Source organism: Paroedura picta, chromosome 18 (genome assembly GCF_049243985.1).
Source record: "Paroedura picta isolate Pp20150507F chromosome 18, Ppicta_v3.0, whole genome shotgun sequence".
Lineage (NCBI taxonomy): Eukaryota > Metazoa > Chordata > Lepidosauria > Squamata > Gekkonidae > Paroedura > Paroedura picta.
The window spans coordinates 5,262,563-5,280,311 of NC_135386.1; the positions used below are offsets into that span (position 1 = coordinate 5,262,563).

The following is a 17,749-nucleotide window of genomic DNA, read 5'->3' on the forward strand; positions in this document are numbered from 1 at the left end:
GAGCCACATTTGAAGCTTCCCTCCAACAGAGGAACCAGTTCTGCTACTCGGCAAAGGTCCTCAACCTTTTAAAGCCTGCGGGCACCTTTGCAGTCCTGACCCAGGATGATGGGCACGGCCACAGAACGACTGCCCCAGGAGGTGGAGTGGCTACAAAATGGCTGCCACAGGAGGTGGAGCCAGTCACAAAATGGCAGCCACAGGAGGTGGAGCCAGCCACAAAATGGCAGCCACAGGAGGTGGAGCCAGCCACAAAATGGCAGCCACAGGAGGTGGAGCCAGCCACAAAATGGCAGCCACAGGAGGTGGAGCCAGCCACAAAATGGCAGCCACAGGAGGTGGAGCCAGCCACAAAATGGCTGCTGCAGCTTACTTGCAGCCACACAGTGAAAATCCTTGTGACATGCTGGCAGCTGATGCCAAAACAACGTTGTTTTTTTTAAAATGTGCACAGGGAATCAATTTTCACACCAGTCAGAAGCTCTGCTGGTCAGAAGCCATGCCTACTTTCTATAACCACTGGGCAGCCCCAGGAAAGATCCTGTCAGGCACTGTGGAGGCCACGGCACCATACTGAGGACCCCTGTGCTGCAGCCTTCCACTGTGGCTCTGATCTATGCACACAACACAGACATACACACAGAGAGAACTGCTTTCTAAAGATAAACTACATATTGGTGGGCCGGGATATTTTTAAAGATCTTGACAAAGACAATAAACACATGAAGCTTCCTTATACCATGTCAGACCCTTGGTTCATCCAAATCATAGAATCATAGAGTTGGAAGGGATCTCATTAGTCATCGTCCAACCCCCTGCACTATTCAGGACACTCAAATCCCAATGACAGTATTGTCTACTCTGACCAGGGTCTCAGGTAGAGGACTGATTTCCAGGGTCTCAGGTAGACCCCTGTTCCCTCTAACTTGAAATTCTGAGGGTTGAACCTGAGTCCCTTCTGCTTGCCAAAGCAGGTGCTTTGAGCCCTCCTAAGCACAAAGTGCCTCTGGGTTCTGCCACCATTCTCCTTTTACAGCACCACCTTTCTGAGAAGCTCTTTGCCTTGCTTTCAGGTCAAGAAGATCGGGGTGTTCAGTTGCGGCCCCCCCGGCATGACTAAGAACGTGGAGAAAGCCTGCAGGAAGATCAACAAGCGAGACCAGGCCCATTTCATCCATCATTATGAGAACTTTTAGGCCTTGAGCTGACAGCCTCCCATCCTTGGGGAACACCATTGCTCCAACTGTCATGTTTCCAGCAAGAGAGGGGTTTTTTTGGAGGGAGGGGGGTTAATGTCTTTAGTGCCTTGAAGACAAGAGTTCTTCTGTCCTTACCAAAACTGCCAGTCTCTGAGAAGTTTTGGGTACTTAGCTAGAAAATTAAGTAGCTAGAAGATTTAGAAGAGGGAGAGCTGTTTTTTTCTTTTTACTCTGCTTTTCACTACCTGAAGGACTCCCAGTGCAGCTTACAAACACCTTCCCATTCCTCTCCCCACAACAGACACCCTGTAAGGTCAATGGGGCTGAGAGAGCTCTGAGAGATCTGTTCTGCAATAACAGCTCTGAGAGAACTTTGACTGGTCCAAAATCACCCAGCTGGCTACATGTGGAGGTATGGGGGATCAAACCTAGTTCTCCAGATGAGAGTCTGCTTCTCTTAATCGCTACACCACCCTGGCTCTCTTGGCCCCAGAATCTGTCTTGGAGAACACCAGATCCCTGCTGGGGTTAGATTGTTTGAACAGATGATAACAGAAGTCACCTCCAAAATATTTGGTAGGCTTTTTGAATAAACATCCTATTTACCTGAAAGAAAGACTTGTATTTTCCCTGTGTCCTCAAGAGAAAGAGGGTTTCATCTTAAATTCACACAGAAGTTCCAGTTACATGCAGTAATTAAAAACCTTTCCTGTATTTAAGTGTATTGTCATAGATTCCGGGTCATCTGCCTTTTGGTTCAACATGGTATCCTAACACTATAAAGCCTAGAAGACAGGGCAGATGGCACTGGTGTCATTAATTGCAGATATGACTCCATCTAGACGAAGCCTTCTGTTTTCTGACTTTAATGAGATCTTGAAAGTTCTTTTTAAGGTTTGGCAAGTCCCTCAAAATTATTCCTTTTAAACTCATGATCTTCCCACTGGTTCTGCCTCTTACGAAACTGGCAATCTCTTTTAAAATGTGTGTTTCGATTTGCCTCCATGCTGCCCTATCCATGCAGGCTGTGCCAACTTGAATGCGCCCAATCTTGTCCGTTCTTGGAAGCTAAGCAGGGTTTGGCCAAGTTAGTGTTTGCATGGCTCACTCACGGCAGCTGCATTGGGCACATGAGCTTAAAAGCTATGCCACACCAGACATGCCCCCAAATGTGTCCTCTACATCCCACAACCAACATTCCTGTGTCTCTCTTGGCAGGACCCTTCTGCTAGGAGGTGCAGCTACTGTAGGGTCACTAGCGCCAGGTTGGCAAATACCCAGAGATTTGGGAGGGAGCCCGAGGAGGGTGAGTTTGGGGATTCTGCCTTCCAAAATTGTCATTCTCTCCAGGGGAACTGATCTCTGTCACCCGGAGGACAATTGTAATCCCAGGATATCTCCAGTCCCCATCTGGAGGTTGGCCACCCAAAGCTACCTGCTTATGGGGCTTTAACTGGTATGCATCTCCACTTGGTCTGAAGCTGCGTTAGTAAGCTTCAGGACTCTCCGGGGCTATAATTATAGGCTAGAAGGAGGCTGATAGGGCATGCTCCGGCACAGAGCTTCCCTCTTAGTTCCAAGAAGCTTGAGGTTTACCAGTTTATGTCCAGTGAGCTCTCTGGGGAAACCCGGAATCGGCAACCTTTTCCCCTACAACTCCTAGGATTGTGAAGGTTGGGTGAGGATGACTAGCTCAGGGTTAAGACTCTTTCTCACTTTCAGTGTGCTTTTGCTGTTGAACTTTCCTATGCAGAACAAGACAGTCTACTTCTAACCTGCATTGAAAGTGCAGTATCCAACATGTGCAGAATCGGCCTGGGATTCAAATTCTGTGCCACGAAAGGGAAAACCAGAAGTCAGATAAAAGCACAGCAGTCCTCCCTGGTAATCCCAGATCTCCAGATACCAAGAGGAGGTTGGAGACCCTACGTAGAGACGACCGATGACACGTCAGTAACTAGGGGAATTTGCTTCTCCCTCCCTGCCCACCCACCTCCCAGGCCATGAAGATTCTCGTTGACAGGCCTGACCTCTGAAAGGTCTTTCTCAAAGGAGTTTGTGTGGAGGACGGTGTGTAGAGATGGTGACAGAAAGGAAAGTTGTCCAAGGTGACATGACAATTTCTTGGCAGCCACCTTGAAGGTGAGCCAAGCGATTGTTACCCAACATCATGAGAAGTGGATTTTCCCACTCACATTTTCAGCCCTCCTTCCTGTTGGCCATTCTGTGCTTGCTGGCCTCGTGGGGAAAGTAAACACAGAAGAGAGGTCTGGCCACTTTTGAACCTGTCTACCTTCGCTTGCTCGTAGCTCAGCTGGCCAAAGAGAAGACCTGCCCTTGGAACCACAAGCTTTTCTCTTGCAGGGTTGGATTTGTCAACCAGGAAAGTCCCTTGATGCTGTTTTGCTATTGGCTTGCATCAGAAGAGCGTTCGTTTCACGACTCCCACCCCCAGGTCCACCAACCCGTAGCTTGGGGAGCGAACTTTGCTTCTGGAGAAACTTCTGAGCACATACAGAATGCCTCTCCCGGACCACTGAAGGAGGCACAACCGTCCCCTATGCATCTAGGGATGCTGAGTATCCCCCAGCCACTGGAGAGAGATGGGGGTAGCGCTGCCAGAGCCAGGCTGGGAAATTTCTGGAGATCCGGAGATGGAGCCTGGGGAAGGTCCACCCTGGCTAATACTTGGATGGGAGACCTCCATCAAACACCAGGGGCATGATGCAGAGGAAAGCAATGGCAACCCACCTCGGAATGTGTCTTGCCTTGAAAACCCAACAGGGTCACCAAAACCAACTCTTCTTCTTCTGCATGGTGCAGGAGGTTGGACTAGATGACCCAGGAGGTCCCTTCCAAATCCATTATTCTGATTCTACTACCCAAGGCAATCTCAAAGTGGCTTACAATCACCTGTCCTTCCTCTCCCCACAAGGAGGTAGGTGGGGATGAGAAAGCTGTGACTGGCCCAAGGTTACCTAGGGGGCTACATGTGGAGGAGTGGGGAATCCAACCCAGTTCTCCAGATTACAGGCCGTCACCCTTAACCACTATGGCCCATCCATGCCCTTTCTCTGGTACGGCTCTCCCCTTGTGGAATGGTCCACCCCAGCAGGTCAGTGAAGCTTCCCCTCCCCAAGCGTTCCACAAACAACGCAAAATTGAATAATTCAAGAGGGGTTTTTTTTGCAAAGGGAATAAGGCTGCCCAGCACAAACTGGTTTCAGTAACCTACTTGGATAAATGATCCAGACTCATGATCTTTTCCTGTTATGCGTAGCATGTTTGAAACAGGATCCTATTATGTCATTTCGGTATCACTTAAAATGGCATGGTTACAGTCACACTGTGGTTTCCCAGTCTTCTAAAACCCTCGTGCATTGTTTACTCAACGTCCCGTTTTGTTGACTGTATTGACTCACTCTGCCCCATCTGCCTCCAGTCCAAATGACAAAGGCAGACTGTAACAAACACAAATGAAACAAATAAATAAAAGCGGAAGGCAGGAGGGAAAGAAGTGAGATGGATCGACTCAATCCAAGAAGCCACGGCCCATGAGGCTGTTTGGGGAAGACATTACTATGGGAATCTGCAAGATCTGCAGTATATATGGGTGTCCTGCAGGGGGCACCGGAGGAGAGGGATATTTAGCATAGTTAGGATAGGAATTTCATTATAGTTTCCCAATAGTCTCCTTCAGCAAACTTCCTGCTCCCTGAGCACACTTCCTCCCTGCAGTGGATCAGAGGAATGGGCTGCAGACAACAGCTAGCTAGATACTGAGGTCTCTCTCTCTCTTTCTATACAAAGTTGTTTCTCTTCCAAATAAAACCATTTTGATCCTTAGGCAGCCTGGTGCTGTGCTCCCTCTGCATACTCAAACCCTGCCAACAGGTCATAGGGTCGCTACCACTCAGGAGTCACTTGATAACACATAACACACATTTTTAAAAAAGAATCCACATTTTCAGTCCTCTGATTAATGAGGCGCATTCCTGTCCCTCACTTTCCAACCTACTTACTTCACTGACAACTCGCAGAAATATTCTGGACCTGTTAAAAATGTTTTGGGGTGTGTTTTTTTGGTTTTTTTAAGAACATTCACTCAGAACTGCGCTCAGTGTCATTCAGCCCCACCCCGAGCTGTCAAGAAAAGGCCAGAGCAGCTAACTGTGTCGTCCCAGCAGAATTACTCCCTTTTAAGCCAATTGACTTAGAAGGGTGTAACCCTCTTCAGGATGGAGCTGTGAAAGACGCAGAATTCTTTCGCTAACCTGATTTCATAGGCACGTCTGTTTCGTTGCTTCATCCCAGAATGGCCGGATGACCCCAGATCCAGAAAAAAAAAGTGTATACTTTGTTTTTTTAAACACCAGCTCAAGGACACTGGAATTCATTGACAGCCCTAAATATTTTAAATATGGATGTGATTGTTTCATAGGTCCTCTTCTTTGCGAGGATATGTTCTAGCTTAGGGGACCACTGACATTCTGACACAGCACGATAGTCGTGGCCACGCAATGGCTGCCATGGCAGAGCTGGCCACAAAACGGTGGTCACACCTTAATTTCAGTAGATCCTTGAGCTGTGCTGGCAGCTGCTGCCCAAGTAATGCTCTAAAAAATCTACACAGCCAAGCAGAAGCCCTGCTGGGCAAACAGCCCTTCCTGGTGCCAGCCCACTTCCTAAAGCGGGCACCAGAAACAGTGTCAGAGGGCACTGTGGCATCATCTCGGTGACTTTTGGTCTAGTTTTATAGCTGGGATTTCCAAAGGTGGGTTAGCATTACAGGGGTGCCACCTATTTCACTTAATGGCACTCCTATGCATTCGTAGCAGTCAGACGAACACAAATCCGGCCGAAAGCTTCTTCCACCACTGTATCTTCAAACTAAGGATGCTGTACCTGTTGAAATTCAGTGGGATAGGCTGCAGTTGCCAACCTCCAGGTGGTGGCTGGAGATTTCCTGGGGTTACAACTGATCTCCAGGCAACAGAAATCAGGTCACCTGGGGAAGGCAGACTCTATGGCATTCTACCTCGAGACTTTGGGGCTGGGGCTGGGAGTGGCTGGGATTTGGAGCAGGGAGGGACTATTGTTTGATTGCTTCACTGGGTAAATTATGGGGTTTTCTTGTATTTCGATGCTTTATCGTGTGAACCGCTGCGAGACCTGTCGGGGAGCGGCGGCATACAGATTTTTAAAAAAATAAATAATAAACATGAAATCAAAATAAACAAACAGCTCATATCGGCCCACTTAATTTCAGGAAAATAACTGAATGTTCAGTCTCTGAAACTACTTAACTGCATCACTCGGCACTGAGACTGTCTCTAATCTTCTTGATCCCGGGGTGCCAGTTTGGCGATTTCGAGAGAGGAAGCCATGCATGATTACGAACCGGCTGTCACGGGCTCTCCTGTGCAGATTTTTGGAACAGTTTTGCCTGTTCTAAATGCAGAAGCTTTCGGCCTTTGATGGGGCTAAAAAGAGAAAAGCAAAAGGGGCAGAGTTCACTGACCCCCGAAATGAATTGCAGCAGGTGGTCTCTGTTACCCCCTCTGTTACCCTATGGCAGAGGAAAGGAATTCAGTAGAGGAATCTAGCTGAAACCAATAGCAGAGAAGGTCATAAGTGGATGCACAATCGATTTTATTGGATGTGGTGTGTGAAAGCATTGCGGATGCTACACATGCTGAGAGGATGGGTTTGGTTTCTCCACCTTGGGAAGGGGGGGGGAAGCAAATCCTCCACTTTCCCTCCTGAATTCTCACCCCAAACAGGAGATCTGCACAACAGCCTCGAAAGAGAAACAAACGCACCTTCTAGAATTGCATTGTAAGTGTTCTGTAAGTGGTAGCCACCATAATCGACTTGTGTACAGAGGACACGACCCGTGGTGGCATTTCCTTAACCATGAGACCTTATATCAAAACCAGTGATAGAAAGCCTTCCTTTACTCCTGCAGCCTTGGGGAAATATACTGCAGGCTGCGCACAACATTGTTGGTTGCAAAGGTGCCCCTGGACTCAAACATAGCTCTTCACCTGTTAGGCATTTTTTGTTACCCAGTGAGACCCACAGTAATACAGGCACATACAGGAAAATACACATTTGCAGACCTTTGGCCTGGTTTGCAACATGTTTGGCATTACATAAGAAGAGCCCTGCTGGATCAGTCCAGGGGCCAACCAGTTCCTCTGGAGGGCCAGCAACAGGGCAGAGAGGCCAAGGCCTTCTTAAGGACATCAGAAGAGCCCTGCTGGGTCAGACCAGTGAGGGTCCATCTAATCCAGCCTCTTATCTCATGCAGAAGCCAACCAGTTCCTCTGGAGGTCCAATGACAGGGCACAGAGGCTGAGGCCTTCCCTTGTTGTTGCCCCCTGGTCCTGGGTCTCAGAGGCTTAGTGCCTCTGAATGTGGGGGATCCCCTCAGCCACCAATAGATTTATCCCCCATGAGTCTGTCTCATCCCCCTTTTCAAGCTGTTTCTTCCTGTGGCCATCACAACACCCTCTGGCAGTGAAAAATCCTCTGCGTGAGCTTCAGGATTCCACACTCATCTTCTTCTGCTACCAGGGTTTCCCCCCTTTTCAAACCAAAATCCTCTTGCTTTGGGCTTGTGCTGCAGGTTGTGGTGAGGTCAGAGCCAGAAAAAAGCGTGGGAACTTGTCAGCAAACCACGGCAGAACAGCAAGTTATGGTTTGCCACGAAGCAGCATGGGAGAGAGGGGAATTGCCATGACCAAGCCCTTGAGAGAGGCATGGAAAAACCACTCATCTGAGGTTCATGCACATAATACACAGAGCCACTTCCATGCTCAGTCCCTATCTAGAAGTGCAAAGGAAATGGGCATTGCAGGTGCTGTATTGGCGGGTGAGGTTCAGATTATTTGAGGCATGGATTCTGGATGCATCTACCCCCAAAGCCGAGCACAAGACTCGGGTGCTTCACATGCAGAGAGGTCCCTGGCGTGTGTGGTGTAGAAGCCCTCGGCCTACCTGAGCAGACAATAGGGACGCTGATGGACCAAGATACTGATTCAGGATAAGGCATGTGTGTTCCTGGGTGTTCAAGGCACAGCTGTTCCTGGGGGAACTATTTCAAAGTGCAGGCAGGGGTTACATATTTTAGTACTTAAAAACAAACAAACATACCTCCTCGGATGTACAAAGCTAACAACGTGGCTCATCAAGAAACTGCCTCCCTGCTGTTAATCCTGTCCAGACCACATGGACATTGGATATATCTGTTTGGTACAAGCCAGGGCGGTGTTTTGTTTTTTTTTAATTTTGGAGAATGCTCTTCCCCCCATCATCCAAAGTGGTACGGCCAGCAAGAGTAGCAGCACTGGATTCTTCCATTTATTTCTTCGCAATGACCGTCATCGTTAAGTACCTTCTATTGATTTCAACATCTGTTCAAGACTAAACTGATTGATTGGCTCGTATTTTGATTTGCACGTTTCTGCAATTTTAAGGTGGGGCAAAGCCCTTTGACAAGAAAGTTTTCCCTTTGGCGTGCTCTGTCCTTGTGAGAGGAGAGAGGGAACAGAGCGTGCGCTTCTGATTTTTCAGGGATTCTGGTCGCTGGGGTCGCACTTCAGCATGACTTTTATCCCGATGCCCTTGCTGGTGGTCTCGAAAGCTTCCAGAGCTTTTTCCAAGGGAAAGCGATGAGTCACCAACGGCTGGACGTTCACTTTCTTAGACGCAAGCATGGCAATCGCCATGGGCCACCTGTCAAGGAAATGGGAATGATTTGCCAAATTCTGACGTCCCGAGTAGCCTGTTCTGAGAAGGACACAGAGAAACCAGGACTGCCCTGCTCAGCAGAACAAAAAACCTGGCTGGTCACTACTTGATCCTGAAAGACTATTCTGCCATTTCCACTAACAATTCATTTTATTGATTTCACGACAGCTTTTAAAATGGCATTTCTTATGTTCTTATAAAGATGTCCCCTGTGCAAGCACCGGGTCATGTCTGACCCTTGGGGTGACGCCCTCTGGCGTTTTCATGGCAGACTCAATACGGGGTGGTTTGCCAGTGCCTTCCCCAGTCATTACCATTTACCCCCCAGCAAGCTGGGTCCTCATTTTACCGACCTCGGAAGGATGGAAGGCTGAGTCGACCTTGAGCCGGCTGCTGGGATTGAACTCCCAGCAACATGGTCAGAGCTTCAGGCTGCATGTCTGCTGCCTTTCTACTCTGCGCCACAAGAGGCTCTTATGTTCTTATAGAGGATTATAAAATTATGCATGGGACGGAGTGGGTTGACAGATTTCTCTCCCTCTCCCCAAATACTAGAACCTGAGGTCATCCATTGAATCAACAGGTTTAGGAGGGACAAATGGGAAACCGATGAAACAGCACGAGAGGAGCTATTTGCCTTGTAGCTAGAAATGAACCTGTTGCCGCCACCTGTGCACACACTCTCCATAAAACTGGCTTTAGGATTATTTTAAAGTGCCCTTTTAGGGACGGCTCTGCATTGGCAGCTTTTTTTCTTCCTCCTGGCACCATCTGCATGTTTGGATCACCCAGCAAATACTCACGTGTTGCAGTATCGAAATATTCCTCTGATGTCCACCTCCCGCACGGCTGCGTTCACCAGGGGCAAAGTGACCATTTCAGGACCCAGCCCAACCAGAACCACCGTCCCTCCGGAACGGGTTGCCTGAAAGGGAAATGAAAGTGGCAAACCCAATTGGCACGCTCCTGCCAAGAAACACAAACATGGAGTAAAGCAAGAGGAAAGCATCTAGGCTACCCGGGCCTGCAGACCAAGAACAACATAAAGATACCAGTCCCCTGCTGGCCAGCCTCTAATCTGGAGAACCGGGTTTAATTCCCTACTCCTCCGCCACATGCAGCCAGCTGGGTGACCTTGGGGCAATCCAGTTCTCTCAGAGCTCTCTCAGTCCCACCTGCCTCCCAGGCTGCCTGTTGTAGGGACAGGGAGGGAAGGCGATTGCAAGATGCTTTCAGACTCCTTTGAGCAGCAGCACAAACCCTCTCTCCCGTCAGCCTCTGTGCTACAGAATTTAAAGAAATCCACAAAACGGGGAGGGGGGAATTTTTCTCTCATTCATCTTGAGAGTAACGGTCTTCTCAGAGAGGTGCACAAGCCCTTCCAGTTCACCCAGGAGTTGAGAGTGACTCACATAGATCGCAGCCTGAATGGAGGGTTCAGCCCCGCAGCACTCCACGGTTATCTCTGGCATGCAACCAAGCGTGCTCTTCACCCTCTCTGCCAGCTCTTGAGGGCTCTCGCCCCCAACCTCGATAGTGGCGTCGGCCCCAAGTTCTTTAGCCTTCTCCAGGCGGGAGGCAGATAAATCTAGGCAAAGAAGATGCAAGGGTCAAAAGTGGTAAAAACTGATTTGAACGGAAGCAGCTCTTGGAGTAACCCCCATATTTCTTCCTTAACCTCTTCTCCCTTTACCAAAGGAACCAGAAACAACCACCAGCAGCTGTTGGGCATGTTAGACTTCTGCTCCAGCAGCTTCTCAAACGCCCCAAGAACACTACGTATTTGTCTCAGGTAAACCGACGGAATGGAAGCCCAGGGACTCGAATGCAAGGGACCAAAGAGCCAGGAGTCCACCTTACCGCTGATCACTACTTGTGATGCTCCCATGACTTTGGCGATGAGCAAAGTCACAAGTCCTATTGGTCCTGAAAGAAAAGCAGAGAACGTTTTTAAAAACGCCCTCCTGGGGTGCATGAACAGGCAGGCTGCCCAAAAAGGAGGCGAAAGGGGAAGGGAAGTAAATTTTAGCCCACCGAGGAAGGATCCTGCTGGGGGCTGGGAGTCAGAGGGGGGATGGGGGATGGGGGGTGGGGACCAAAAGCATAAAGCAATGACTTCATACCAGCACCACAAATGAAGACTGTGCTTCCGAGGGTCACTCCGGCTCTTCTGCAAGCATGGATTCCCACGGATAGAGGCTCGATCAGAGCCCCCTCCTCAAAGGTGACGTTTTCTGGAAGCCTACAGTGGGGAAACAGAACATTGAACGAGGTCAATACGCTGACATGATGGCAATGCTTAGGAATAGCCTGGGGCTGGTTAATCTTGAAACCAGGCCAGTCATCAAACTGTTGAAATATAACAATTATATGTCCAAGGCAAGAGAACAACCAAAGTGGGGTTGGGGGGGGGTGAGATTCCAACCTGAAAATCAAGCTAGGAAGCCAATGCTGAGCAAACAAACAATATATCTATATAATACAACTATTTATTACACAGTGCACATAATTATAGGATTAAAAACGATACACAAAGGTTCCATTACACCAGCAACATCTCATGTTATGTTTTATTTTTCTGTGTGTTCAACCCTTGCATTCCTGGCTATATGTCGAAGACAGCCAAGAAATGTTCTTAATTTTAAAAAACTATGCAACTTGTTCACTATCTACCTTGTTAGCTTTAGCCACTGTAATCTACTTCTGGGTCCAATGATCCGAGTAAGCTCTTTTTTTTTGTTTTTTTGTTCTTTTTAGAGAGGAGGTCTTTTCTGTATTAACTAATGCTAGGAGTTTCCCGTTAAGGAAATGAGAAAACCACAAGGCAATGATCTACCATCCTGTCATTCATTCCCAGCAATTAGAGATTTAGTGACACCTTGTGAGAATGACTCTCATACCCAGCGGCCTAATCCTTTCAGAACTATTGGCCACAGTAAGCTCCACCGGCTAATTTGGTGCAGTGACAAAATTACTTCCTTGGTTCCAAAATTGTCGATAATTTCAGGCAGAGATCTGTCTGGCACCTTCTGACATAAGAACATAAGAGAAGCCATGTTGGATCAGGCCAATGGCCCATCCAGTCTAACACTCTGTGTTACACACCCTTTATCTGACACGAACAGTCCTAGGAGTTTAAGGGGGGGGGGAACTAAAAGAAGAGTCTTGTGGCACACTGAATATGAATTTACTGTAGGATGAGCTTTATTTAATTATCTATTTAATCTTCTGTGGACTAGAGGCTACTTCTACAGTACAGATCACTGTTCTAGGCGAGTCTCTGAACAGCAGAACTGCATGGGTTTTTTTGAGTCACTCCAGCAGCTTACAACTTAATGGGCCAGCTCCTCCCCATCCCAAAGGACCTGCCAGCAGACACTTGCAACTCACTTGTAGCAGAAGTTGGCATTGTGTGTGTAATAGCGGCACAGGTTCCCATCATCAGGGGGCGTGGCACAGAAAAAAATGGATGGAGACAGGTTGTACCGGCCATTTTTGCAGAACTCGTCTGTTTCTCGGGGGACTCCAGGCTCTATGGCTACTCGGTCACCTGGGAGAAAGAAAGATCATAAATGTAGCAGGATCAATGACTGAGCAAATGGTGATGTAAAAAGAATTCATGTGCAATTCTGTCTGCCCATCCATCCAACTGTCTGTCCGTCCATCCATCCGTCTGTATTTATTTGATTTATAGACTGCCCCTCCCCGCAAGCGATTTCAGGATGGTTTATATCAATAGATAAAAACATTAATAAGCAGATTTAAAAGATGCTAAGAAATAAAAACTCCCCAAGGTGATCCTTAAGGTATGCTGGTCAATACAGGGCTTTAGAAGTGCTAAAATGCACAGGGTTGCCCATAGCCATATCCACTGAACTCAGTTAGTTGCAGGGCAGCTTTAGCATCCCAGTCCATCCCTGGCCTCGACTCACCTTTCTTCAGCGTGGTTACAGAAGAGCCCACTTTCACAACAGTTCCTGATGCCTCGTGGCCCAACACCATGGGGCTTTTCACCACAAAGTCTCCGATCCGCCCCCGCTGCCAATAGTGAACGTCGGAGCCACAAATGCCAACAGAATGCATCTTCAAAAGCACCTCTGGCAGAAAAGAGACAGAGCAGAAAGCGTTACCCCCCCTTAGTGCAAAACCTCCACAAAGGCCTGTGACTCTAAGGGCTCTGATGGTAACCATCAGAAAACTATTCATTCAGCAGACTTAAATGTAACCTATTTAAATACCCTGCATTTTCTGAAGCTTTCCAATGTAGCTGAGATGATTTAACATAGCAAGGTCCAGTAGGAAATTAAATATTTAGCAAAACAATATCACAATATTGTCATAACGATGGATGGATGGATGGATGGATGGATGGATGGATGGATGGATGGATGGATGGATGGATGGATGGGTAGATGGATGGATGGATGGATGGATGGGTAGATGGATGGATGGATGGATGGATGGATGGATGGATGGATGGATGGATGGATGGATGGGTGGGTGGGTGGGTGGATGGATGCTTTTATTGCACTGTTATCCAGTTTTGTGACCTTTTTCTGTGCATTTTTCACCGGACGTGTCACTGCATTCTTCTTCATTTTGCAATCCACTGCAAGGCGCAACGAGAGAGGCGGCTTATCAATCAAAGAATGAGAAGACCTTTCTGCGGTCATAGCATTTGCAAGGCCAGCAAAGGGGCTTCTTCATTCTTGCTGGCAAACCTTCCCTTTGAAAATAGATTGCTCCAGACGGTAGCCATGTTGGCCTGCAGTAGAACAGGTGGATTCAAACCCAGTGGGGCTAGGGGCGGGGGAGGGGAGGCATTGGTTTCTGAGAGTCCAAGTCAAAATAAGAAGGGAGTTTTGACTCTTGACAGCTTGTACCTCAACTATCTTGTCGTTCTCTAAGGTGCAACTGGACTCCAGTCTTAAACCACAAGGACCTTCTCTCTCTTTGGAACGTGGAAATGTAACCTGTAACTCTTTTACTTCCATTGATCACCCAGCCTGCCCTCCTGCCCTCCGCCCAAACCCATCCCTGTTGACTTCCAAAGCTTATCATGCCTGGCGCCTTCTTCCTTTACTGTCTGCAGATTCACTGGAGTTTGAACCTTTTCCATGGTAAAGTAATCAAGGACTTCTGAACCACTGTTTTATTTATTGTACGGCACGTGTGATATCGCCAGGGGGTCCTAAGAGTCTGGCTACCTGGCAGGAGACTCCTACGCTGTCATAAAACAACTGTTTCCCTGGTTTGTAGCATACAAATATAACTCACTGCTCATCCCATCATGGGAGAATCCGTGCAAATGTTCCCAGAGCCAGAAAAATCCTCTGTAGTTACCTGAGAAGAAGAGCTGAGGGAGAAGGGCTAGTTTTTTGAACCCCACTTTTCACTACCCGAAGGAGTCTCAAAGCTTCTCATAACAGCCTTCCCTTCATCTCGCTGGGGGACCTTAGGCCAGCCATACTCTCTCAGCTGAGCCTGCCTCACAGGGTTGTTGTGAGAATGAAATGAAGGGAAGAATGGCACAAGCGGCTTTGGACTCCCATCGGGGAGAAAGGTACGGTACAAATGAAGTAAATCCATGGGTTTTTGGTAAGTGGACAGAGAGAATTGGAATGATTTGGAGCCTGCGTTCATGACGGCTCATAGAACTCTAAACTTAAAACGTATTCAAAGGAACCACAATGAATTCATAAAAACCTACCATTGGGACCTGGTTCAGGTACTGGCCGGTTTTCCTATAAGGAAACAGAAGGGACAAGATTCAGCTTGCGTGAAAGCTGACCCAGGGATTATTGCTGGCCTTTTGGGGAGGATCCCATTTGTTTCCCAGAAATCAGGGGTATAACCCAACACAAGCACTGTTTTAAATCTGCAGACCTGCTCCCCATTGGGCATGGGATGCTGACAAGACTGGGACTTGAGACCGTGACCAGAGACATCTGTCCCTTCCCTCCACCCTTAGAAGAAAGTAAATTGGTGAACTCAAAAGCCTGCATGCTGTTTGGTGGTGGTGGTGGAAATTGCCCTCCAGTCACAATGAGAAGAGCTGGTTTTATATACCTCACTTTTTACTCTCCAAAGGAGTCCCAAAACAGCTTCCTCTCCCTGTAAGGTAGGTGGGGCTAAGAGAACCCCAAGAGAACTGCACTGCCAGAACAGCTCTGAGAGAACTGGGGAAGACCCCAGGTTACCCAGTTGGCTGCTTTTGGAGGAGTGGGAGGATCAAGCACAGCTCTCCAGGTCAGAGGTCACTGCTCTTTAACCATTAGGGTTTCCAAGGTAAGAGAGGAGCAGAGGTGGCACTTTCCATGAACACCACAAGGAAAAAACCCTTTAAATTAGAGGAAGCTCCTATCTGAATTTGGATGCAGAGTCAAATTCGTAACATAAATAGAATGGGGCCAGAAGGGGGGTGTCTTCAGAAGGATAGAATCATAGAATCCTAGAGCTGGAAGGGGCCACACAGGCCATCTAGTCCAACCCCCTGCTCATAAAATCCTAGAATCATAGAGTTGGAAGGGGCCATACAGGCCATCTAGTCCAACCCCCTGCTCAATGCAGGATCAGCCCAAAGCATCCTAAAGCATCCTAAAGGATTATTTGACTGTGTGCCTACTTTAGTGGATGGGGAATCCCATTTTGACAAAGGTAGAAATAAGCAATACCTACAGCAAATCCAGTCAAATGATGCACTCTGACCTCTGTCCTAACCACCAGTTACTTTTCAATTCTCACTAAACCATTTCAAAATTCAAAATTTTCATACACACACAAAAAAAAGTGCACTCGGTTTAGCAACCCTCACCTTGCAGACGGAAAACAATTTATAGAAATTGGAAAGTGAGATTCCCGTTACAGGTCAAGGACAAATTGCAAAAACTCTGGCAGTTAATCTGCTGGCCATAAGAGCTGGTTGTTAGTTAATTTTTAAAGATGTATGTAATAAAAATAAATAAATAGATTCACATGGGCAGCCGTCTTGGTCTGAAGCAGGAAAACAACGTTTTGAGTCCAGGGGCACCTTTAAGACCAACAAAGTTTGATTCAAGATATAAGCTTTTGGGTGCAAGCATATTTCTTCAGATAAAAAAAATACAGTTTGGGAGCAATCTTAAACCATGCCTAGCAGATCCCATGCTATTCAAAGGGAGTTAATTCCAGGAAAGTGTCTTTAGCCATGAAACATACGATGCCTACTCATGGTTCCTTGGAAGTGCACCTACACTGTACAGTATTCTACACACACAGTGTGAAAAAGGGGCATGCACACTGGCCATCCCACACTTCTTTCTAGGAAACATAACTACTGGTTGTCCACAGGTCTGCTAATTCGACAAAAAAAAAGAACCACCACCAACCACCTGGCTTCTTGACAGCTCTTTAAGAGCAGCTTAAAATCACCCAGTTTCCCAAGCTATGAGCTTTTGTGAGTCAGCAGCTCGGCTTTGTCAGATCTGAATGGCCGCTGACTCACAAAAACTTCTTCTCCCCTGGAAAGAAATGGTGGCTGACTTTCAGGGGCGCTGGGCTCAATTTTCGTGTGTACTCCTACGGACTCGCAGGGCCCCGAGCCTGAAACTTTTATCCGTGGGAGGAATTTTCCCTCCACGAAAGCTTACACGCGGAATTAAACTTGGGTGGTCTCAAAGCTGCCACAGGACTCGGCCAACGTGGCTACCTGCCTGAACGTACCTGGTGAAGGGAGCCTGCCCTTGAAAGCTCCTATCCAGAATTAAATCTTGCTGCTCTCAGAAATGACACTGGGCTCAAATTTTGTCCCGGTGCTTCAGCCCAACTTGCCCCCCCCCCTCCCTGTATGCACCTGCCAAAGTGTGCCTGCACACAAAATCTCATATCTAGAAGTAAGCTTTGTGGGTCTCCAAGGTGCCTCTGGACTCAAGGCTTGTCCTGCAGCTCCAGACCAACCCGGCTGCCCACCTGAATGTACCTGAGGAAGCGAGCAAGCCCGGGGAGGCTTCTACCCGGAACTAAACGCCGCCAGCCTTCCAGGGGCCACCGGACTCCTCAGAGCTCAGAACTGCGCACGCAGCATTCCCCCAGAGCTGTACATTACATTATAATACATTAATAGAATAAATAATAATGATAATATTGGGCGTTCTGTTCCCAGTCCCGTCAGCCGTGCCCCCCCTAAAAAAGACACACACCCCCCATGCCCGCCTCAGGCTCTGGCCCCACATCTCCAGCCACCTCCCCACCTGGAGTTGGCACCCGACAGCCCACCCCCACCCTCCCACCCCCCGGGCCGTCCTCGAGCCTCTTCCCCGGCGCGCGGCCGTACCAAGCGCAGGTCTCCGGCGCGGTGCACGACCACGGACAGGTTCCTCTCCGCCGCCATGGCGCCTTCCCGCCTGCAGCGCCCGCCAGGCCGCTCTCTCGCCGCCCTCCGCCTCGGCGGGGAACTTTAGCCCCGGCGGGGAACTTCAGCGGCGGAGCTCCCGACCCCTCCGCAAGGACCCAAGTCCACCCTGCCCGGCCTCCGCGGGGATGCCCGAGGCGCAGGTGGCAGGGGAGGGGAGGGGAGGGGACAGGATCCAGCCTGCAGAGTGGGGGGAAAGGGTCCTCCTGGGGGTGCCCTAGAACAGGGGTAGTCAAGCTGGAGTCCAGATGTCCATGGACTACAATTCCCAGGAGCCCCTGCCAGCGAACGCTGGCAGGGGCTCATGGGAATTGTAGTCCATGGACATCGGGAGGACCACAGGTTGACTACCCTTGCCCTAGAGCCCACCCTCCAAAATTTGCATCCCTGGTCCCCCCTGGAGGCT

The 17,749-nt window shown here is 48.6% G+C and overlaps 2 protein-coding genes and 1 long non-coding RNA gene across 4 annotated transcripts in view; 2 read left to right on the forward strand and 1 right to left on the reverse strand.

Moving 5' to 3' along the window:
* Nucleotides 1–1,913, forward strand: part of DUOX2 (dual oxidase 2) — a 42,622-nt gene extending 40,709 nt beyond the window's left edge. For both annotated transcript variants that reach the window (XM_077318158.1, XM_077318159.1), the window contains exon 34: nucleotides 1,074–1,913. In XM_077318158.1, coding sequence (XP_077174273.1) covers nucleotides 1,074–1,196 — 123 coding nt within the window. In that variant the 3' untranslated portion in view covers nucleotides 1,197–1,913. The remainder of the gene's footprint in view (nucleotides 1–1,073) is intronic.
* Nucleotides 88–436, forward strand: LOC143828013 (uncharacterized). Its single transcript, XR_013227473.1, has 2 exons — nucleotides 88–206; nucleotides 339–436. It is a non-coding gene; the product is annotated as an uncharacterized LOC143828013 (long non-coding RNA).
* A 4,921-nt stretch (nucleotides 1,914–6,834) lies between the features above and the next one.
* On the reverse strand, nucleotides 6,835–17,459 carry SORD (sorbitol dehydrogenase). Its single transcript, XM_077318163.1, has 9 exons — nucleotides 17,266–17,459; nucleotides 14,665–14,698; nucleotides 12,887–13,051; nucleotides 12,345–12,504; nucleotides 11,078–11,196; nucleotides 10,815–10,880; nucleotides 10,367–10,542; nucleotides 9,758–9,879; nucleotides 6,835–8,939 (listed from the first exon to the last, which is right to left on the reverse strand). Exons 1-9 carry the CDS (start codon nucleotides 17,320–17,322, stop codon nucleotides 8,774–8,776), a joined length of 1,065 nt encoding a protein of 354 aa, XP_077174278.1. The 5' UTR covers nucleotides 17,323–17,459; the 3' UTR covers nucleotides 6,835–8,773.
* Nucleotides 17,460–17,749: the final 290 nt, after the last annotated feature.

What these genes read in the sequence shown, in the direction of transcription:
- SORD (XM_077318163.1), bottom strand. Translation starts at nt 17,322, where the DNA reads ATGGCGGCGGAGAGGAACCTGTCCGTGGTCGTGCACCGCGCCGGAGAC. An exon ending in GCGCCGGAGACCTGCGCTTG is followed by an intron (nt 14,699 to 17,265) that starts GTACGGCCGCGC and finishes GTTTCCTTATAG; the next exon opens with GAAAACCGGCCAGTACCTGA. An exon ending in AATGCCAACTTCTGCTACAA is followed by an intron (nt 11,197 to 12,344) that starts GTGAGTTGCAAG and finishes TCCCCACTGTAG; the next exon opens with GCTTCCAGAAAACGTCACCT.